At 49.2% G+C, this 23,617-nt stretch overlaps 1 protein-coding gene and 1 long non-coding RNA gene across 8 annotated transcripts in view; one reads left to right on the top strand and one right to left on the bottom strand.

Annotated features, from left to right (window-relative positions):
- The window catches only part of LOC102157191, an 81,179-nt gene that overhangs the window by 25,408 nt on the left and 32,154 nt on the right, over positions 1-23,617 (bottom strand). The window lies entirely within an intron of this gene.
- SLC22A6 (solute carrier family 22 member 6) lies at positions 7,819-15,570 on the top strand. 2 transcript variants are annotated; one of them, XM_038564214.1, is made up of 10 exons: positions 7,819-8,483; positions 8,848-8,951; positions 9,197-9,351; positions 10,786-10,954; positions 11,419-11,542; positions 11,692-11,807; positions 12,868-13,082; positions 13,184-13,292; positions 14,867-15,070; positions 15,295-15,570. In XM_038564214.1, exons 1-10 carry the CDS (start codon positions 8,115-8,117, stop codon positions 15,380-15,382), a joined length of 1,653 nt encoding a protein of 550 aa, XP_038420142.1. In that variant the 5' UTR covers positions 7,819-8,114; the 3' UTR covers positions 15,383-15,570. The 2 variants fall into 2 exon arrangements, with proteins under 2 accessions (XP_038420142.1, XP_038420144.1); XM_038564216.1 differs by lacking the exons at positions 14,867-15,070; positions 15,295-15,570 and adding an exon at positions 14,750-14,773 and having other exon boundaries at positions 8,115-8,483.

Genomic DNA, 23,617 nt, shown 5'->3' on the forward strand with positions numbered 1-23,617 from the left:
CTCCCAGTTCTGGACGTGGGAAATTCAAGATCAAGATGCTAGCAGACTCAGTTCCTAGTAGGAGCCCTCTTCCTGCCTTGCAGATGGCCACCTTCTCATTGTGTCCTCACTTGGTGGGAAGAGCAAGAGAGAAGCAAGGTTTCTGCTGTCTCTTCTTCTGAGAAAACTAATTCCACATGACACCTCACCCTCATGACCTCCTCTATGCCCAGTTACCTTCCAAAGGCCCTACCTCCAATGACCATCACACTGGAAGTTAGAGCACCAACATATAAATTTAGGGGAGGATGCAATATAGTCCATAGCAAGTCTTATGGTTGGAAATACCCTGTGGGCACATACATGTCCCAGTGTGTGTGAACAGAGGTCAGAACAAGCCCAGAGCAACTGCAGACAGAACCCTGGGCCTCTCTGGTCCCAATCCAGTGGCTCCCCCAGGTCTCTGATCTACATCCCAGGCCCATGCCACTGGATAGCTCTGTGTCCCATTTAAGCAAGAAAACTTCAGTCAAAGCCAAAGGCTGCCAATGGCACCCCATGTTCCCCAAGTTCCTTCCAATCCCGGCAGAGAGTCAGTCTCTCACTGGGACTCTGCATCCAGCCCCTTGGGAAGGCAGCCTCTGCTTTCCCCCACAGGGCTCCACCCATTCACTCTCTCCTGGCTCTTTCTCATCACCAATCAAATAAGCTCCAGCCTCTCCTATCTTAATAAAAACCAACCAAACCCACCAGCCTTCCTTGGGGCCATATCTCCCACTAGGGGCTACACTGTCTTCCTCCCCTTCTCAGCTAAACTTTGTACAAGAGCTGTGTCTCTCCCTGGCTTGCACCTTGGAACCTTGTACCTCTTCAGACTGCACTCCCCCGCTTCCCTGAGGGCTGTCGCAGATGGTACTCAGCACCCCCAGTGCTGAACCCACTGGTCATTTTCATCCTGCTTGTCACTTGGCCTTGCAACAGACTCAGATCCTTTTGGCTGTGCCCTCTTTCCCTGGTTTCTGAGGTGCTCTGTGCAGGCAGGTCCCTCCCATACTGTGGCTTCTCCTTCAGAGTCTCCTTGAGGGCTTCCTGTAAATGCTACCAAATACTGCTTGGCCTGTTCTGCCCCCACCCTTCCTCAAGGGTCAACATCCTCAGAACCTGCTAACTGAACAATTCTATGACCTCTGGTCATGGCTGACTGGACCCGATGGCCCTCCTGATCCCATCATTCATAATGTGTTCCTTCTTGGGCTGGGGATCTGAGTTATGGAGGTTCTGGTCCATCCCTTGGCCCTTGTCCTGGGAAGGCAAGTTAGCATGACGGTGGGCCAGCCAGATGTAAGTAGATCAGAGAAAGCCGTTTGAAGAGAAAGAAAAAAGCAAATGCACAGAGAAAAGGATACCAAGAGACACAGGGTCCCAGATGAAAAGACTCAGTGAGGGGTGCCTGGGTGGCTCAGTAGGTTAAGCGTCTGCCTTTGGCTCAGGTCATGATTCCAGGGTCCTGGAATCAAGCCCCACATCAGACTCCCTGCTCAACAGTGGTGGGAGGGTCTGCTTCTCTCTCTCCCTCTGCCCCTCCTCCCTGCTTGTGTGCTCTTTCTCTGTCAAATATATACATAAAATCTTAAAAAAAAAAAAAGACTCGGTGAGACTATCACAATTCTTTTTTTCTAAGATTTTATTTTTTTTATTTGACAGAGAGAGAGCGAGCAAGAGCAGGGAGGAGAGGAAGAGGGAGAAGCAGACGCCCCACTGAGTAGGGAGCCCTACGTGGAGCTCAATCCCAGGACCCCAAGATCATGACCTGAACCGAAGGCAGATGCTAACCGACTAAGCCACCCAGGCACCCCTCTATTCACATTGACTCTTAATGGATTCCAGGTCCCAGGTCCTCCTTGGACCTGGATATATGTTCTGACCCTGAGTTCGAGAAAAAATCCTGCATTCTCTAAACAGCTTTTTATTTTGTTTCAGTTAAACTCAAGGGTTTCCAAACCAAACAATTCCAAAAGCAGCTCCTCTCCCTCTATCATTTCAACACTGATGTTCCCCAGACTTCTTTCCTAAGACCCCTTCCTCGAACATTCTTTACCAGCCCTGTCCAGAAGAAATGTAATGCAAGCCACTTATGTCATTTAAAACTCCTAGCAGCCATTTCTTAAAAAGAGGTCAAATTAATTTTAAGTATGTATATATGACAATAACAATATATTTTATTTAACCCAAAATACCCATATTACCATTTCAACATGTAATCAATACAAAAGTTATCGATAAAGATATTTTACAGCCTTTAATTCATATTAAGTCTTCAGAATCTGGTGTGTATTTGACCCTAATAGCATATGTCAGTTCAGACTGGCTCAGTTCATATGCTCAGCAACAGCCAGCGGCCACCGTATCAGACAACTCAGAAACACTCCAGGGCTGCGACTGTCAGCCACAGAGTTCGCTATTCTCAAATCTGTATTTAGATTTGAAAGACAGCTTAATAAAAATGAAAGAGATCATAATCCACCCCTGCTTCAACTTTTCAGTGAATTCCCAGTGGGATGAAATCTATACTCCGTTACAAGGCCAGTCCCGCTCAGGCCCCAACCTGCCTTGATGGCTTCAGTTTTAACACCCTCTGCTTTGCAACCTGAAATCTAGCCTCATTCTACTTTTGTCCGTTCCCAGACTGCACGAACCTAGCCTAACCTCTGCCCTTCATCCATACTCAGCACTTGACATCTCCCCATCCTCCCCCACTGCACTTGGCATGGGGTCAGCTAGCCATGGGGCCACCAGGGCCTCCCCTTGGCTTGACTGGGTCTCTACCTGAGGGCAGAAGAATTGGGCTCAGTGAGGAACACAGTCCCGCTGCCCCATGCCCCGTCTTTCAGCTGTCCAGAATTCAGGGTGGCTCCCAGGATGTCTTGGCCATAATCATTCCCGGGCTGTTCCAGGGTGTTTATTGTGAAGACACACAGAAAGGGAAGATGCCCAGGAAAGCACTTCCCAGTTACATGGTCAGGCCTCCTGATGAACTAGGATGCCAGTCAGGATGTACATGGCCCATTCCTCTTGCCATTCCCAAATCCCCAGTCTGGATTCCACCTGTTGTCCACCTCTACTTTCCTCTACAGCTACGGCTCCTCCTGCAGGAGGCTACTCCTCCGTGTTCTCAGTCCCTGAGGTCAGCCTTCAATGGGCTCAGTGAATCGTCATCCAATATGGAGCACCTCTCTTGGGCAGAATCCTCATGCTGAGCCACCTCATTGGTTACTCCCCTCATGTCCAGCCTTTAAATGGCAGTTTGGGATGCATTTCTAATTTCTGCACCATTCATTATTAGCCAGGGTAGTCATGCCATGAGACATAAAACTCACAATTTAGGGGCACATGGGTGGCTCAGTAGGTGATCCAGGGGCCCTGGGACCAAGCCCCACATCGGGGTCTCTGCTCAGGGGGGAGCCTGCTCCTCCCTCTCACTCTGCTCACCACTCATGCTTGCTCTCTCTTTCTCTCTTTTAAAATCTTTTTTTAAAAAAACAACTCACAATTTGGCTCCTTGCTCAGCATGTTGCTATGTGCCTGGCAGGCACTTGGAGTTTGCCAGACATCTCTCCAAGCCAATCATTTCAAACTCACACTTAGGACTTGTGATCTGAACAAGAATATTTTCTCTGACCTGTAAGTTATTTACTTGAAGTCTCATGAAACAATCAAAATCAAAATCACATGTAGTCATGCACTTTAAATCCCATTTATTTAACTGAATAAAATTAAGGTTTTTTAATTTTTATTTTAGTGTTTGAGAGAGAGAATATGTGTGAACATGAGCAGGAGGAAGGGCAGAGGGACATGCAGACTCGCCGCTGAGTGGGGAGTCCCATGCGGGGCTCAGTCCCAGGACCTTGGGATCATAACCAGAGCTGAAGGCAGATATCTAACCAACTGAGCCACCCAGATGTCCCCAGAATAAAATTATACAAAATCTGGATGTCTCAGAAAATCTGAGATGTGTGATGGCTGCTGGCATGGTAAAGAAAAAAAAAAAAAAGGCAGTGGAATCAAGGGGGCCCAGTTCTAGATTTGCTTGCTGTATGATCAAGGACAAACCCCTTGCCTACTCTGTGCCTTGGCCTCCTTATCTGTACAATGAGAAGTTTTCATCTGAGTAATAGCATTCAGCTCTGATGGTATGTGGTTCTGTGGCTCTTGGCCAATCAGAAGTCCCGGATTTGACCCCTTCTTGGTGAGCATGGCCAGAACTGAAGTCCACATTCCAGTCAGTCCAGGGAGTCCAACTCTGAGTATTTAATGACTCAGAATGTCCCTAAAGGATAGTTCTTATTCTGCAAATCATTCGCTATGGGAGCAATTCCACCCAGAAATTCTCCATAAGCTGGGAGGCTGGTGGGAAGTCTCCTTGCTAGCTACATGATCCCAGAAGCCAACGACAATTGAGTCCCTGGAGTCTCCAGTTGAGCCTTTTCTAGGCTCAGACTGGCTTAGAGCTGGTCAGGCACTAGGGAGGGGGCTCTTCGCAAAGGCAGGGTCGGGTTCAGAAAGGGAGGGTGTTTATAGGGGCCACCATCTCCCCCACTGCCCTCAATACTCGTCCCACTCCCCCATGAGGGCACCAAGTCCTGGCAGGAGATTGGCCCTAGAGCCCCCAAGCTGTTTGTCCAGCTGTCCTCACATCCCCAGGCCACAAGGCTCTTATATACCTTGGCCTGGAGAATGTTGTCAGGCATCTGGACACCCACTGGGTCCCAGCCCAGAACCAACACTGGGTGGAGGGAGGGAGGCTGGGCTGAATTATATCCCTCTCTGGGCCTCCCTATTCTCTTCTGCACATAATGAGACTGGATGAGCCCTAAGACCTCCTTAGCTGGGGGTTCCACACCTTTAAAGCAACAGGAAACAACCTGGCTTTGAAGTTAGACAGAATAGCCTAAGACTTCACATACCCCAGCTCCTCAACAGACAGTAAATGTCCTCCCAACTTAATACGCAAAAGTGTAGTTTGTGTAAACTGCACAATGATAGCAGGGCATCTTGAGTCCTTATAGAAGAATCAGAAATCAAACTGCTTCCCCTCAACAATAAGACTTCAAGATTTATGCGTAGAAGAGAGGAGACAAGCCTTCTCCCTTCTTGGCCTCTCGCATCAGCTAATTCATACCGGACCTGGCTACCTCCCATAAAACTCCAGAACCCCAACCATCCATGCTGTTCAGACATCTGCCAAAGTATGTGGTGAAGTGGGGTGGGCAGACAGTCAATAGAAGGCAGATAACAGGGAGGCACAGCCAGAGACCCCAACAGAAACACACCAGAAGAAGAGCCTGGCATAGAACCTCAAACCAACAGTCGAGTTAGAACGTGGTGGAGAATAGTGTTGGCCTGGACACAGGAAGATCCAGGTCCCGATTTGGCTCCTTTAGTGGCAAAACTGGCTACGTATGCCTAGAAATGGCTGCCATGCTCCAGGGCCCAGACTACTCTGCTGTACTCCAGTAGAACATGGAGGAGTTCTCCTCTTCACCTTTCAAACATTTTCCCTACTCAAATAAGAGCATGGGCATTCTCAGAAATATTTTGGTAGGAGTCATTTGTATGATTGGAATATCCTTAGCCAAGCGGGTATGGGATGGATAGCTTCAAAATAAGTCTGAGACATCTTTTAGGGTAGGGTTTTCCAAACTTAGCACTATTGACATTTGGGGTCCAGAAAATTTTTGATTATGGGGAGCTGCCCTATGCATTATAGGATGTTTAGCAGAATCCCTGGATTCTACCCACTGCATGCCCGTAGTGCTACCATCCCCAATCATCTGATGAGATCTGATTGGTTGGATCATGAGTTGGGAATACCAATAGAGCACATCATAACTCCTTGCTTTTATTTAATTTTTTTTAAGTAGGCTCCTCACCCTGTGTAGAGCCCAATGTGGGGCTTAACTTCCTGACTCTGAGATCAAGACCTGATCTGAGATCAAGATACTTAATGGACTGAGCCACACAGGTACCCCAACATCTTCTTGCTTTTAATTTGCATAGTGCATAGTATATAAAACGTGGATTCTGGACTCAGTTTACTTGGATCTAAATCCAACCAAAAATGTCTCCAGACATTGCCAAATGTCTCCTGGAAGGGGGAGGGGTAGAGGTGGAAGGAGTTGGAGGGAATCACCTCCAGTAGAAAATCACTGTTCTAGAGTAAGATGTGTTTAGGCCTATTTTCTCTCTAAAATCAATATAATAGTCTCACCTTTTTACCAGAAACAAATAATAAGAACAGTTCATACTCACCAAGATCCAGGGCAGTAGGTACTTTAAGATCTTTACTTAAAGTATTCACTCATTTAACCCTCAATAATCCAATGAGGCAGACACGACTACTATACCCATCTTGCAAACAAGAATACTGAGAAATATAGGACTTTAGCAACTTGCCCTGTCTATGCAAACAGCAAATGTGGAATGAGGATTTAGATCCAAGTAAACTGACTCCAGAGTCTGTGTTTTATATACTACGCACTATGAAAACTAAAAGCAAGAAGTTGTTGGAGTGCCCATGTGCCTCAGTCCTTTAAGCATCTTGATCTCAGCCCAGGTCTTTTTTTGTTTTTAAGATTTAAGACTCATGAGAGAGAGAGAGAGGCAGAGACATAGGCAGAGGGAGAAGCAGGCTCCATGTAGGGGGCCTGATGTGGGACTCGATCCTGGACCCCAGGATCACTCCCTGAGCCGAAGGCAGATGCTTTACCGCTGAGCCACCCAGGTGTCCCATCAGCTCAGGTCTTGATCTTAGTGTCATGAGTTCAAGCCCCACGTTGGGCTCTGCACTGGGTGAGGAGCCTACTAAAAAAAAAAAAAAAAAAAAAACAGTTTAAAATTAAATTAAAGCAAGAGGTTGTGATGTGCTCTATTGGCATTCCCAACCCATGATCCAATCAATCAGATCTTACAGAAGCCCATCCGATCAAAACACAGCACTGCCCTGATCTTGAGTGATCAGAGCTCAGGAGCCAAACCGTTGGAGGAAATCAAGCGATTGTCTTAGAGTTGTGGCTACAAATAAAATAAGCTCATGCTCACTGAAAAAAAAAATAAAAACAAAAATATGGACAGAGTCAACAAGACAAAGGGACATTTTTGAATCAGAATAAGCCAGAAGGTAAAAGCTGACACACCAGGAGACTCAATCTGCATCATGTGTGATACGGGTTCTTAGATCGCACTCCTTCACAAGTAGCCTCTGACCTCTTTCATTTCATTTCTTCCAACTGAACAAAGCTGTGGTCCCATAAGATATGAACTGTCCCCAGGGAGACCAGAGACCGAGGTTGCTAATTTTAGCAAATAAGAATACAAGATGCCCAGTTAAATCTGAATTTCAGATCACTGAATACTTTTTTAGTATAAGTATGTCCCATGTAATATTAGGGATATACTTCTACTATAATAAAATGTTATTTATTACTTATTATTTATTTGTTGCTCTGATACTGGGAGTTCTGTATTTTCTCTCACAACCATTCCCAGAGACAGACTGCTTGGATTCTGTCCACTCAAAAGGACAGAAGTCCCTCAAGAGGCCACCACACTTCCCAGAGCACAGGCTTCTCACTACAAGGAAGTCAATAAGGCCCCACCTGCCCCCTCCCACCCCCAGATGCCCTCCCAGGACATCCCCTCTCACCACCCCCACTCCAGCCCATTCTCCTGCCCTTTATACCCACTTGGAGAATTTCCACTGACACAAGGATACTCAGAGGGTTAATCCTTCTGATACCAAGTCACACTTTAACTCATTCCCTCCAGGTCAAGGATTAAATCCTGCCCATGTAGGGGTCAGGGCTACCTAGACCCTGAAAGCTGAGCACCCCACCCCCAAGTGAGGGGAGGCTCAAGGGAAAGGGAGGGACAGAAGACGGAGAGAGAGGGAAGGAGGGGCCGCCAGCCAGGCTCCTGTCCCCCCACAGAGCCAGCTCAGATTCAGCTCTAGGAACAGCTCCGCAGCAGAAGCGACGGCGGCTCCTCTCCTCTTGCCGAGGACAGCAGCGCACGGAGGCACAGACAGAGGTGCAAGGACCGGAAGTCCTCAGCCCCCAGCTGCTTGGCCGCCGGGCCCCATGGCCTTCAACGACCTCCTGCAGCAGGTGGGGGGGGTCGGCCGCTTCCAGCAAATCCAGGTCACTCTGGTGGTCCTCCCCCTGCTCCTGATGGCTTCCCACAACACCCTGCAGAACTTCACGGCCGCCATCCCCACCCACCACTGCCGCCCGCCCGCCAATGCCAACCTCAGCACGGATGGGGAGCTGGAGGCCTGGCTACCCCGGGACAGGCAGGGGCAGCCCGAGTCCTGCCTCCACTACACCATCCCCCAACAGGGACCACCTTTTCCCAACGGCACAGACGCCAACAGCACGGGGGCCACGGAGCCCTGCACCAATGGCTGGATCTACGACAACAGCACCTTCCCTTCCACCATCGTGACTGAGGTGAGGATACCTGGGCCCTCTGCTCCATATGCCACGCGGACTTGCCTTCCCCTCTGAGGCAGGCAGACAGAGGCACAGGCATGCACGCATACGCACACACACACGAACACACAGAGACCGTCTCAGATTCACCAGAGGCCAAGATGGGGAGATGAATAAAGGGGTTCAAGATGGGGACCTCTACAGAAAAGGGGGACCTCTACAAGAAAAGTCTCTCAGCTACTGGAACTGGGGAAGAACACAGCAAAGGGCAATGTCAGGGGAAGAGGGTGACATAGGCCTCAGAGGGACAGCCCAAAGGAGGGGACGGGAGCCCTGCAGCCCCGGCTTACCTCTGTCTGACCCTTGTCCCCTCTCCCCACAGTGGGACCTCGTGTGTTCTAACAGGGCCTTACGCCAGCTGGCCCAGTCCTTGTACATGGTAGGGGTGCTTCTCGGAGCCATGGTGTTTGGGTACCTGGCAGACAGGTCAGTCCTGGGCAGAGCCACGGGGGCGGGCTGAGTCTGGGCCTCAGCTGGGTTCAGGTCCGCCTTCCCACCTGGGGCTGGTCTGAGGACCTATGGGGCCAGCCTCATGACACCTCACAGGTCCTGAAAGGACAACCCCTGCCCCTGCCCCAGAGACTTACCCAGGGCAAGCCCTCCTCTCTATACCCTTCCCTGCACAGTCAGCCCTCAGGACCCCTGCTGCTGTCCTTCCCTCCCTGCCACAGGCTGGGCCGCCGCAAGTTGCTGATCCTGAACTACCTGCAGACAGCCGTGTCGGGAACCTGCGCAGCCTTCGCTCCCAGCTTCCCCGTCTACTGTGCCTTCCGGCTCCTCTCTGGCATGTCGCTGGCTGGCATCGCCCTCAACTGCATGACGCTGAGTGAGGGATGCCAGGAGGGCAGGGCGGGTCCCTACCCACTCCTCACTGACCACCCGACCCCAGCGGCCACATTCCACTTCCTCTCCCAGCCAACCCCTCCTGAGTCCTTCCTGCCCTCTTTTGAGGCAGCCAACATAAACAGCCTTTTTCTCGGACTCATATCATCCTGATCCCTCATTGAGACCCCATCTCAAACTTCATTTTTAGGGCCAGGCAATTCCCGTAAATGACTGAAGCCAACTGGGTACCAGGGGCATTAGGGAATAGTGAGGACTGTAGCCAAAGGAGAGTCGCACCCCCATCCAGAGGGGCCGCAGTCACTCAGCTGCCCGAGCCAGAAGGTTCAGGGCTGTCAGATCTTATCCCTTCCTCTCTATTAATGTAAAATATCCCAATTTTTTAATGTTGGAAATTAATGCTAATATTTTTAACATAGGGTAAGCCAGCATCATGTAGACCAAATACATTTATGGCCTGAGCATGGTCTGTCCATGAGCCATCAGTGTGCATCCTCTGATAAATCACCTCCTTCCCCCTGGTTCTCAGATAAGGAACCTATGACTTGGAAGAAGGGAAAGGATTTACCCAAGGTCGTCCCTCAAGCCCAGAAGGGAATCTATGGATTGAGGGTTCTCTGGACTACAGGAGTTAACTGGGATGGCCAGGGCTAGGCAGGACACCTAGAGAATTGAGCCCCAAAACCCAGTCTAGTGTCCAAGTCATTGCTCCAGCAGCCAAATCAGGAGCCCACAAGGAACAAAGCTGGGCCTCTTTAGACCACAACCGAGAGATGTGCCTCCCACTTTGACTCTCCTGTATGGAGGAAAGCCACTGTCTCCTCCGAGCTGCTCTGGCCATTAAATCTGCCCAGGCTGAGGAAGGAAAGCCAGCACTGAGTGGTCAGAGATGCTCTGAAGGGAAAAGAGGCCCTCGCCAGGACAGTGGTTTGGAGGGCAGCAAGAAATAGTGGGGGGAGTGGAGGCAACAATCCCTAGGGATTCCTTTTTTTATTTTTTTTATAGAAGGGTTTTTTTTTTTAAGATTTTATTTATTTATTCATGAGAGACACACACACAGAGAGAGAGAGAGGCATAGACATAGGCAGAGGGAGAAGCAGGCTCCATGCAGGGAGCCCGATGTGGGATTCGATCCTGGGACTCCAGGATCACGCCCCAGGTGGAAGGCAGACGTTAAACCTCTGAGCCACCCAGGCATCCCTCCCTAGGGATTCCAAACCCATCTCCCCATTCCTACTCTCACCGAAAGTCCCTCACTTCCCCCATCATGGCACACATCCTCATTTGATGTATCTTCCACTGAGCCTCAGGACAGATCAAAGTTTGGGTGGAGAGAGGAGTCTTTGCCTGGCCCAGGGGTCTCCATCCACCAGGCAGCCCAGTCAGTGGCATCGCTCTGTTCTCACCCTCTTTCCAGATGTGGAGTGGATGCCCATCCACACACGGGCTTGTGTGGGCACCCTGACTGGCTATGTGTACAGCCTGGGCCAGTTTCTCCTGGCCGGTGTGGCCTTGGCCGTGCCCCACTGGCGCCACCTGCAGCTCCTGGTCTCCGTGCCTTTTTTCGCCTTCTTCATCTACTCCTGGTGTGTGGGGGCCCAGGGTGGGCAGGGGTGCCCAAGGGCTGCCCAGAAGCTGCAAGGGACAGGCATCCCCCAGCCACACCACACACTCCACCACACCAAATCAGAGAAGATCAAGGCCAGGAGGTCAAACCCAAGCCAGTGCCTCCGTGTGACAGATGGGAAAACTGAGGCTGTGGGAGGAATGATTTGGGCCCCCCTACCCCAGGGATTGGGTTCTTCAGCTTCCCCCAGTTCTCTAGCCTGCCTGCACTGCTGCCTTTACCCAACATCCAAAAGCTGAGCTTTCGGGTTGGGCAATGGGTCATCACCCATTTGTGGTCCTAGAGAGAGGGATTTGGCCAAACCCCAGATTCCCAGCCTTAAATGAAATCTCACTGCAGGCCCCTGGGAGCCCATCACCTGCCCCCAGCCCAGGCGACTGGAACTGAAGCCATGTCAACACCTACCCCCACCCCCACTCCCAGGTTCTTTATCGAGTCGGCCCGCTGGTACTCCTCCTCCGGAAGGCTAGACCTCACCCTGAGGGCCCTGCAGAGAGTGGCCTGGATCAATGGGAAGCAGGAAGAGGGCACCAAGCTGAGTATGGAGGTGAGACCCCCAAGACCTCCCATGACACTCCACAAGGATTCTACCCTCAAACCCTGAACCCAGGTCTCAGAGGCCTTCCCTGAGTAAGGGATTAGTCTGGGAGGAGCTTCTGGAGGAGTCCAGGCCCTGAGCCCTGCCCATCCTGGCAGGTGCTCCGGGCCAGTCTGCAGAAGGAGCTGACCATGGGCAAAGGCCAGGCTTCCGCCTTGGAGTTGCTGCGCTGCCCCGCCCTTCGCCACCTCTTCCTCTGCCTCTCCATGCTGTGGTAGGCCCAGACAGACCCAGTGACAGAGAGATAGACCAGACACAAATGGCTGGTTGGGGAGAGAGTGAATGCAATGGGTGGAAGAATCCAGATAAAAGGGAGGAAAATCAGCGGTCCTGCCCTGAGGGGCAGTAACCCTCCACCAGAGACAGTCTTGAAGAACCAGATGACCTCTCCTCAGTTCACTTCCAGTCTCCACACTGAGCACCAATCTCCATCTTCGTCTCCTTTTACTAACCCTGTTCCCATATGGAAACACCGCATCAGGACAGGTCAGCCCCAGAGTCAGTAGAATTACATCTTGAAGGCTGAGAGACCAGTCTAGCTTGCAAAATATTTGGAGACTTTATTGGCCTTACAGTGCCTGCCAGAAACACAAGCATAGACAATAAGATGCTTAAAACTCATCTCCAAAAGTACACTTTGGCCAAGGCTGGTATCAGCCAAAAACATCCCTTTCCTGTTGCAACATTTCCCATTACCCTTCTGATGTACTACCGCCCTCCTGATCCCATCACCAAAGTAACCTCCTGACAGGAGAAGCACGGTCAACTGTTCCACCAATAGAGTTTTTGGTTCTGATTTGGGATTTACTCCAGGTTGCGGGTCCTATCCAATAACCCAAGCTTCATTATGTGGACTCCTGATGCGTTAAGAAACACAACACCCACCCCAGAACCCTGCACAGGTCTGAAAAGCTCTCTGGCCTTTCCCAACACCTTGAACCTAAAGATGTGGCTTGAAAATCCACCTGCCCTCAGCCCCGTATCAATATACAAGATAAACACCAAAACTATATAAATCATACATGACAACTAAGTGAAAAATCCCCTGATAGACCAGGGACACTCGTTAGTAAAAGGCTGAGAAATTTGAGTGTCGGAGGACTACCCCACACTTAGACTAAATGCATATTAAATGTCCAAAGAAATATTAGCCAAGGCAGATTCCAGCTTCTTAAGCAGGGTAACTGGTGTAGCTCACCCCTACATTGAGTGAGCACCCCCCCTACTGTAAACCTTCCTAACAAACTCCATCTCCCTCTTCCCTCCCCCACTAGGTTTGCCACTAGTTTTGCTTACTACGGGCTGGTCATGGACCTACAGGGCTTTGGGGTCAGCCTCTACCTAATCCAGGTGATTTTTGGTGCTGTGGACCTGCCTGCTAAGCTTGTAGGCTTCCTTGTCATCAACTCTCTGGGCCGCCGGCCTGCCCAGATGGCCTCACTGCTGCTGGCAGGCATCTGCATCCTGGTGAATGGGGTTGTACCCCAAGGTGAGTACCCACAAGTACCCCTGGTCCTTCATCCTTAGCCCTATCCCCAGATGCTCAGCCCCCACTCCTGAGCTCCCATGGACCCCTTCTTTTCTCTCTAGATCAATCCATTGTCCGCACCTCCCTTGCTGTGCTGGGGAAAGGCTGCCTGGCAGCTTCTTTCAACTGCATCTTCTTATATACTGGGGAGCTGTACCCCACAGTGATCCGGTGAGTGGGAGCCTAGTGGGAGGGGTCTTGGGACAAGACATTCCCCCACGCATAGGTCAGACCCCAGAGCACTATCCAGTGTGCCGCAGCCCTGGGCCCCCTCCCAGTACCCATCAGTACAAAGCGTGTATCAGCCACTCAGTACACACTTCATGGCTAACACAGGTGTGCCTGCCCACTAAGCCCTTACTGGATCCAAGGAAAAGATCTCAAAAGGACCCACCAACTGAGACAAGGTAGAGAGCCAAGAAGACTCACATCTTAGAGGCAATTAATCAAAGTTTCCCCCCACAACTTTGATCTCCAAAGCATAAGTTAGGAGCTGCCACCAAATCTAAATTTCATCTATAAACCAAGCGGTACACCTGAAAATAAAGACCAAACAGGAAAGTAATTTCTTATCACGAGAGCCACATTTAATAATGCTGATACTTGGTAGCTATAAGGATAAACATAGCACTGCTTTTTGAGTGCCAAAATGGGGAGGGGGGGCATTTTGCATTAAGAAACAAGAAATACGGTCTATTTTAAGAATGGGACCAAAATTTACATGAGATGTCAAAGATAGGCCAGGCTTCCCTAGGCTATTCGGAATGAGCAGGGTCATGGTTGCTGTCCTGCACCCTCACAGGATTTCAGAGGAAAGAGCTACAGTATAAGCACTTACTATGTACCAGGCACCATCTTAAACTTTCAACAGATATCAACTCATTGGATCATCATGACAAGCCTATAAAGTAGCTAGTAGTAGGGATCCCTGGGTGGCGCAGCAGTTTGGCACCTGCCTTTGGCCCAGGGCGCGATCCTGGAGACCCAGGATGGAATCCCACGTTGGGCTCCCGGTGCATGGAGCCTGCTTCTCCCTCTGCCTGTGTCTCTGCCTCTCTCTCTCTCTCTGTGTGACTATCATAAATAAATAAAGATTTAAAAAAAATAATAAATAAAGTAGCTAGTAGGACTCTCCCCATTTTACAAATGAGAAAACAGCCATAGCAAGGTTAAGTGACTTGCCCAATGACACACAGCCTGTAAGGAAGGAAGCTTGAATCCAAGCAGTATGTCTCTTGAGTCAAGGTTTTTAACCTCTGCTCTCATAGAGAATGTTCTTAACATATTCTTAACTTGCTGCTTCCAGGTCCTCTCCCCTGGAGATTCTAATCCAATAGATTGTGTGGGCTGGGGCATCTATAACTCAAAATCCCCCCCAGGGCGATCTGAGTACGACTTGCCTAACTTAACTGTCTAATGTGACAGCTCAGGAATTGAGGCCTGGAGAGGAAAAGGGACTCTTTCTCTTTCTCAGGTCATATGTAGCAAGTTATAAAGGCAGAGGAAATCCAGTCTCCTGATTCTCTGGCCAGAGCCCTTCCCACCTGTGGTGGCTTTGTTTTGTTTTGTTTTGTTTTGTTTTGTTTAATCTGCAAAACAAATGCCAAATTGGTTTGCTAATCAAACAGGGAATAGAGGAGGGGCCAGGAGGCCTTGACCTGAGCTGCCCTGACCTCAAACTCAGCCAGCACCTCAGCATTCATACTAGACCAGTGACTGATACCACCGCACATTGGGCCCCACAGGCAGACGGGCATGGGAATGGGCAGCACCATGGCCCGAGTGGGCAGCATCGTGAGCCCGCTGGTGGGCATGACTGCTGAGCTCTACCCCTCCGTGCCTCTCTTCATCTACGGCGCGGTCCCCGTGGCTGCCAGCGCTGTCACTGCCCTCCTGCCAGAGACCCTGGGCCAGCCACTGCCAGACACAGTGCAGGACATGGAAAACAGGTAGGAGCAGGGATTTACCCGGGGTCACAGACCCAGGCCAGGGCTCTTTGTCCACTTCCCCCAGCTGGCTGGAAGTCTCCTGGAGTCCTTCCTGGGGCTCCTGGCTCCAGGGAGCAGTAGATGGGACAGAGAGATGGTGGCTGGGCACAGCGAAGTGGGGACCTCCCTGGAAGCCCCCAGCTCCTAGAGGCTGCAGACCCAGGACACCACTCTCTTAACCCCAGGAGAAGAGGAAAGCCAAGGCGGCAGGAGCAAGAGCAGCAGAAGCAGATGGTCCCGCTCCAGGCCTCAGCACAAGGAAATGGACTCTAAGCACTGAGAAGGAGCCTTACAGAGCCAGAAATGGAGTGAGGGTCCTACAGGTCCTGAGCCACCCACTCCGGGAAGGGAAAGGGAAAGCCCAAGGGTCCAGGCTGTGGTTCAGGAAAGCCCATCTCAGGGCTCTCCCGCCCTGAGCAGACTCCACCAAGGCCACGTCATTAAAAGGTTTGTGTGCAGCATCTCCTTTGTCTCTCTTGCCTCAAATGCAGTAACCTCTCCAAATCATCCAGTGGCCCAAAAGTCCACGCAGTCTCTGCTCTCAACCCCCAGGACTTTATAAACCATCCTGGAGAAGGTTCTCTTACCTGAGGCCCCTCCCGTGCCCCTACTCCCCGTCCTCTCCCCTCCTTCCCTCTCTACCCCATTCAAATATCTCTGCGGGTTTTGAATATCTTATGCCCCTCCCCCTCCCAGACTGGGAACTGACGAGGATGAAATGAAAGCAGCCAATCAGAGGCTTGGTTTCTGGCTCCTCCCCCTCCGTGAAGGCCAATGGGAATCTCCCGCAGCACAGCGGGATTAAAAGGACCGCTGAGGCTTGACCTCAGGGCGGCGGCCCCTGCTCCTCCAGACTCCGGCAGGGCCCGAGCCCAAACCCGCGGCCGCCGCCGCCGCCTCGCCTCGCCCCGCGCTCCGCGGCCGGAGGTTCCGCCCCTCGCTCCCCTGAGCCGTCGCGCCAACCTCCCTCCACCGAGATTCTCTGCGGTTCCGCCTCCCGCGGGCCCCGGGCTATTAAAGATGAGCGAGACAAACGTTATACGGTCTCCTTCATTCGGGGAATATAAAACACAGTGAGAGGGAATAAAGGGGAAAGGGAAAATGAGTGGGAAATGTCAGAGAGGGAGACAGGACATGAGACTCCGAACTCTGGGAAAGGAACAAAGGGTGATGGAAAGGGAGGTGGGTGGGGGGTCGGGGTGACTGGGTGGCGGGCCCGGAGGGGGGGCACTGGACGGGATGAGCACTGGGGGTTATGCTGTATGTTGGCAAATCAAACTCCAGTGAAAAAGAAAAGATGAGAGAGGAGGGAAAGGGGAAGGTGGAACCCAACCTAGAGGGCAGCCCGGGGGGCTCAGAGGTTTAGCGCTGCCTTCGGCCCACGGTGCGATCCTGGAGACCTGGAATCAATCAAGTCCCGCTCCGGGCTCCCTGCATGGAGCCTGCTTCTCCCTCTGCCTGCGTCTCTGCCTCTCTCTCTCTCTCTCTCTCTCTGTATCTCTCATGAATGAATAAATAAATAAAATCTTAAAAAAAAAAAAAAAAGGGATCCCTGGGTGGCGCAGCGGTTTGGCGCCTGCCTTTGGCCCAGGGCATGATCCTGGAGACCCAGGATCGAATCCCATGTCGGGCTCCCGGTGCATGGGGCCTGCTTCTCCCTCTGCCTGTGTCTCTGCCTCTCTCTCTCTCTGTGACTATCATAAATAAATAAAAAAATTAAAAAAAAAAAAAGAACCCCAACCAGAGAGCACCAGCACCCAGTGCTACTTCGGTGCCAGGCACAGTCCTAAGCACTTTGCATACATTGACTCCTTTATCTTCCCAGTAACTTTCCAGAGCTAACTACTATTGTTATCCTCATCCTACAGCTGAGAAAACCAAGGCATAGAGTGGTTAAGTCACTTGCCCGAATTCACACAGCTCGGAAATTGTGGAGTCAGGATTAGAATGCAGACAATCCAGCTCTGGAATGCATGTACCTCACACACACACACACACACACACACACACACACACTGCTCAGGGATGTGAGGCACTGAGACTTTGGCCTCTTGCACCCCCAGGTCCTGACTTCTTCTCCTGGCCTGAAAAGAGAGAAGGCTAAAGGGGAGGAGAAAAAGAAATGTGGTAGGAACCATGCGAAAGGAGGGATGGAAGGCAGTTTAGGGGGTCACGGTCAGGAAGAGATACGGATATGCAATCAATCACTGCATCAGCAAGGGAGCTCATTTCCAGGAAGCCTAGAGGATATGGAAAAGACAGTTCTATTAGCATCCACAGGTGGCAGGAGTCAGGGTACCAGCCATGCCCTGCTGTAAATGTGTTTGCTCAGTCATGCTTGTCTCCTGGCACATTGCCCATTACTCGTTTCCCTGTAGCTAACTCAGCCCCACAGCCCCTCAGCCCTTGGGGAAAGTCCACACCTCTGAAGCTGTACACATTGTCTTCCAGGTGGGACCCTGGGGCTCTAGCTAGTCAGGGAAACCTGGAGAAGTTAGGTAGCCCAGAGCTCCCCTGAAAAAGCCACAAAGCCCTGGGACAGCTCACAGTAGCTCAAAAAGCAGGATTTCCTGGACAAGATGAAATTATGGTAACCCACCCTACCTCCCAGAACGTCTGGGGACTCAGTGTTCTTCCATATGCTGATACTCCCCATGCCCCCCAAGAATTTCTGGGCCATTGTAGGATCCAGTAGACGCTCAAGGGCCACTAGCCCTCTTCCTGCTGCCATTTCTCAGGCAGCATTGACCTCATGCCTGAAAAGGAGCACCTAAGACAGTGTCTTCACCAGCCTTGAGCAGGGAGACAGGACCAGTAATGGGAGGCAGGCCACTTGCATCTAGCCCTGCTTTCTGTAGATCTGGAGGTCTTGGGACCAGTGACTTGCCCTATCCCTGCCTCAAAACCCTACCAGAAACTGTAACATACTCTGACTCCTGTGGCTTTCCCATCTCTGTGCTTAGATCACCTGGTATCTTCATCTGCCTCAACCCCTGGCCTGCCCCAGCTGCACACAACCCCTACTGACACAACTGCTGGTGTTGACTCAGCTCCCACCATCGGCACAGAACCCATTTCCCCAGCCCCTGACCAGGGACTTCCTACACTCACCCCATACCCTTGACCAAAGGGATTCCTACCTCCTTCCCATTTTTAAGTTACCAGCAAGTGACCTCCCCAAGAAGTCATCTACAGAATATTGGCTCACATTCCATCCTCTCACATCAGCCCTGAACCTGAGTTTTGACACTGTAATACCTCACCTCCAGTGGTCTTAGATGTTCTACCCAGTTTTGACCATAAAGTCCTAACCTCAGCCAGGACTTGTAGGGCCTTTGCGACCACCCTCAGTGTTTCTACCTGCAGCTCTAAGCAAATCCTGGCCAGGATGGCAGACTCAGGAGGTTTCTCAACTGCCTGACCCCAGTAGAGTGCTCATCAGGAGCCACCTTCCTTCCTGGGCTCCAGCCTTTTACCTCAGGACCCATCTCTACAACTTGGGCTTTAGTCCACAACAAGCCCCTTCACTAGGCTCGTCTCTCTTTTCCCAAGAGTTTTTTTTCATGGCCCTTAAGGAATAGATGTCCTATCAATTAAGCTTTCGTATCAGGTGGAGGCTGAATAATAGACCTCCAAAGATGTCCACATTCTAATACATGGAATCCATGAATATGTCACCTTATGTGGTAAAGGGGATTTTGCAGATGTGATTAAGCTAAGAGTCTTGAGATGGGAAAGATGATCCTGGATAATCTGGGTTGGCCTTCTGTGAGTATAGGAGACCAGAGTAGGTAACAGAAACCAGATTTTGGAGTGGTACAAGAAGGGACAACAAGCCAAGAAATGCAAGCTGAAAAAAGCAAGGAAATTGTTTCTCCTCTGAAGCTTCCAGAAGGAACAAAGCTCTACCAACACATTGATCTTAGACTTCTGACCTCTAGAACTATTGGAAAATTGATTTGTGCTGCTTTAAACTACTAAGGTTGTGATAATTTGATGCAACAGCAGTTGGAAACTAATGTACATTCCTCATTCTCAGACTCCTCCAGGGGTGTCAGATTGGCCCCTAGGAGTTTTGTTTTCCCATGTTTCATTTTTTGGTGGGGATAGGGTTTTACTGTCTAGATCGCCATAGGCCTCACCATTCCCTACTGTCTTATACTTGATCGGACCCATACATTTATGTTACCTTATAGTCCTTGTAGCCATTAAGTTTGGAACTCCTAGACTATTCTCTGTTAAACCTCTAACTTACCTTCATATGTATTAAAAATGGTGCGATAAGAAATAAAAGAAAACCACCGATGGATCCCATTGTTCCTCTTCTTTCAAGAAATCATCTAATGATGTTCTCTGAGATGTGACTGTCTCCATGTGGCTCATATTGTAGTCACAGAACAGTAGCTGATTCGATTGCAACAAGCTGCAGTCATAAGCTAGATGAAATTGAGGCTCAGTTTCCCTGACCAGCTCTAGTGAGGTCTGTTCCTGCTTCTTCTAAACTCTTCCCCTAGAGAAGCCTACACCCAGGAGTAAGTTTCATGTGAGCCACACCCGCAGAAGGAAACAAACAGCCCCTTAGTGCTTGAATTGGTCAGGGTTTAGATTTAGGTGATAAACAATGTTGAGCCTGGATGGGATGTCTGGAACTGTGGCAGCCATCTTGTGACCCAACAGGGAAACCAGAGCAAGGATTAAGGTAACAACTGAGAGTGACATAGTGAAAAGATGGAACCATCCTGAGGTTTGATGACATCATTGAGCCACCAATTTAACCAGTCCTGAAACCACCTACCTCTACTCTGATTGTTAAGTGTGGGAATTTCAACTCAAATCCTCCTTCCTCTTTAAGCCATTTTGAGTTTATTTTTCTGTGATCTGCAGTTAAAGACATCTTAACTAATATATTTTTTACAGCTTTATTTAAATGTAATAGACAATTAGCTGCTCATATTTACAGTGTACAATTTGATGACTTTTAACAGATGCATGTACCCATGAAACTATCAACACAATCAATATAATGAACATATCCATCACCACCAAAAGTTTCCTCATGCCCCTTCTTTGTGAGAACACAGGCTTCCGTTTCTCTTGAACAAATGCCAAGGGATGGAATGGTTAGGTAGTATATAAAGTATTTGCTTAACTTTTTAAGAACAGTCAATTTTCCAGTGGTTGTAATATTTCATATTCCCACCAGCAGTATATATGAGAGTTCCAATTGCTCTACATCTTTGTCAACACTTGGTATGATGCTTACTTTAAATTTTAGACAATGTAGTGAATGTGTAGTAGTACATTATCATAGTTTTAATTTGCACTTCCCAGGATGCCTCGGTGGCTCAGCGCTTGGGCGTCTGCCTTTGGCTCAGGGCATGATCCTGGAGTCCTGGGATCAAGTCCTACATTAGGCTCCCTGCATGGAGCCTGCTTCTCCTTCTGCCTATGTCTCTGCCTCTGTGTATGTGTGTGTGCGTGTGTGTGTGTGTGTCTCATAAATAAATTAATAAAATCTTTTTTAAAAATTTGCACTTCCCTAATGACTAATGATATTAAGCAACTTTTCATGTGCTTATTTCCATTTAAATCTCTTCTTTGGTAAAGTATCTAATTCAAAAATTTTGCACATTTTTAATTTAATTGTTTGGTTTCTTATGAGTGAGTTGAAAGGGGTTTTTTTGGTTTTTTCTTTTATTTATTCATGAGAGACACAGAGAGAGAGGCAGAGACACAGGCAGAGGGAGAACAGGCTCCATGCAGGGAGCCCGATGTGGGACCTGATCCCGGGACTCCAAGATCACGCCCTGGGCCGAAGGCAGGTGCCAAACTGCTGAGCCACCCAGGCATCCCCAGACTATGTGACCTTAACCCAAGTTTGTCTAAAGGTGGGAAAGCGCTGGAACCATGAAGACCTTTGCTCAAAATGTGGATGAGAGAACCATGATCGGAGTTGCAGACTTTCTGGTATAGAAGATTATGGAAGCCCTCCCAAGAAGCTGCCTTCTGCTCCTCTGCCCTCATCAGAGAGAGACACTACACTGGGAGTCTAATATTCTGCTTTGGTTTCCCTGGGGGATTGGACAATTCACACTTCCCTGGGGAAGTAATACAGAGGAAGAAAGAAAGGAGCTGTGTAGGTGATAGGGGGCAAAGGGAGTATTCCTGAGCAGGGACTTTGGGGGCTCAAAGTCCTAGAGACAAAAACAACTGTTCTGACTTCATCTAGAAAAAGCTTTCAGCAGCTGAGACCAAGAGATGGAAAGCAGCCAAGGAACTAAGATGGGAAAGAGAACAGAGTTATGGGGGTCCTTTCATCTCTAGTGATCTAATGCCCCTCAAACACACACACACATACAACTGTAGAGTCACTCTGGCCTGCTAAGTGGTTCATCCAGCTGAATTCTGCAATTTGTAGCTGTCACATTGATCATGCTCTTAACATGTGTTCTAGTCAATGGTCTTTTGGTTGCAAGGAAGAGAAAATCTCCCAAATCAGCTCATGGGAAAAAGGATATTACTGCAAGGATACAGAGATTTTAGGGAATCTAGGAAAGGGAAACAGTGTGTCCAAGCCTCATGGAAACTGGAACCAGGGATTGGAGCACAAGAGATATCTCTATATACTTACTCCATTGTTCTCTCCTTCTCAGCCCATTTTGTTTGCATGTTCATCTTATAAGATGTCCACCAGTCCCAGATCTGCTCCATTATCTCTCAGATTTAGGGCCCACTACCAACCAGAATGTTTCTGTGTATCTTAATTCAAATTCTTAGAAAAGGCTCTGATTGGCTTGCAACCACACTGATGAACCTCCCCTCACCCTACAACTGGCTCAAGTGTCCACCCTTCATCTAATTATCATTCCAAGGTACAATATAGTGGATTATGTAACCCACTGTTTATTAGTCAAGGATTTGCAGAGAAGATGCCCTAGGAGAGGACTATGGTAGGGTATAGTTCCAAACCTGCTTAATGCAGCATCTGCCTGCACTGCCTGCACCATATTCCCACTAGACAGACTCAAGATCCAGAAGCAGAAGGTGACTAAGCATGATTAGTCCTCCTCCAAGGGAAGCAGGTATCATATGTCATTCCCTCCATGCATAGCTCATTATTTTCCAACCTCACTCTAAGTTCTAAGACATCTTTATCTACTCATCTTAATTTGTATGCTATCGATCCTTCCAATTTTGCTTCCCCATTTCCTTTTTTAAAACTCTACATTCTGGGGGTGCCTGGGTGGCTCAGTCAGTTAAGTATCTTCCTTTGGCTCAGGTCATAATCCTGGAGTCCCAGGATGGATCGAGTCCCAGATCAGGCTCTCTGCTCAGCAGAGAGTCTGCTTTGCCCTCTCCCTCTTCTCTTCCTCCTTTACTCACTCACTCTATCAAATAAATAAATAAAATCTTTTAAAAATCTCTACATTCTGCTTTCCAACGTTGATAATATTTCAGGATCTATCAACTTAGCTCTTGCTATTCTCTTCAAAAGAGCAGGCAGTTTGATCCAAAGCTTATATTGCTTGCCATGTAGAACAAAGAATCTGGGTAAATAAGCATTTTGGATTTCCTTCAAAATGGAGACTTAGTAGTAATCTATCATTTTTGGTTTCAATGATTGACAAAGTCAGATGCACATAATTCTCCCATTCCCTAAGATGTATGGAGATGCCAAGAATAATCCAATCCTCTTCCAATAGGCACTGTCGATGGGATCATCATCCATCACCACATACGAGCATGGGGCACTAAAAGTCTTGTTTCTTTCTTTTAAGATTTTATTTATTTATTCATGAGAGACACACATACGGGGAGAGAGAGAGAAGAGGCAGAGACACAGGCAGAGGGAGAAGCAGGCTCCATGCAGGGAACCCGACATGGGACTCGATCCTGGATCCCCAGGATCAGGCCCTGGGCTGACAGTGGCGCTAAACCTCTGAGCCACTTGGTCTGCCCAAAAGTCTTGTTTCATAAGCACAGCCAGGATACCTCTTCCTTGAGCCAATAATGTCAAAGCCTGTGCCTGCACCAGAGTTCATTAGGATAATAGGCAGCTTACGTGTATAATCCAGTGCGAACCTGGACCTTCTGAGTTGTGAACTAAATGAAATGGCTCACAAGTTAACAGGGGCTGCTTAAGCAAAAAGCCTAATTGCAGTGAAAGACACCCCTCCCAGGCCACATGACTGTATCTGGTAGGCACAACAGCACAGGTCACCTAGAGAAATAAGGCCCAACTTGCCCCTTGGAATGATCTGACAACCCAAAGGGATGCTTCAAACACTCTAAATGCAAAGCAAAACATAAATAAATATAGCAAGAAAAAGATACTGGGTATGGGCGTATGAGTTACAATAAAATCTTGCCTGAGCTCTTTTCCTTATTTTCTTCTCAATTAAAATGTCCTGAGTAATAACTAGCAGCTTCCACCTGAACTATATTAATCAGAATCCTTTTTTGCAAATGGCTGTGTTTAACTCAAGCTAATTTGAGCAGTAAAAGAGT

The sequence above is a fragment of the Canis lupus genome, chromosome 18 (assembly GCF_011100685.1).
Source record: "Canis lupus familiaris isolate Mischka breed German Shepherd chromosome 18, alternate assembly UU_Cfam_GSD_1.0, whole genome shotgun sequence".
Classification (NCBI taxonomy): domain Eukaryota; kingdom Metazoa; phylum Chordata; class Mammalia; order Carnivora; family Canidae; genus Canis; species Canis lupus.

Coding starts and splice junctions, on each gene's coding strand:
- SLC22A6 (XM_038564214.1), top strand. CDS start 8,115: ATGGCCTTCAACGACCTCCTGCAGCAGGTGGGGGGGGTCGGCCGCTTC. Junction 8,952..9,196: donor TTTGGGTACCTGGCAGACAG/GTCAGTCCTGGG, acceptor TCCCTGCCACAG/GCTGGGCCGCCGCAAGTTGC. Junction 15,071..15,294: donor GTGCAGGACATGGAAAACAG/GTAGGAGCAGGG, acceptor TCTTAACCCCAG/GAGAAGAGGAAAGCCAAGGC.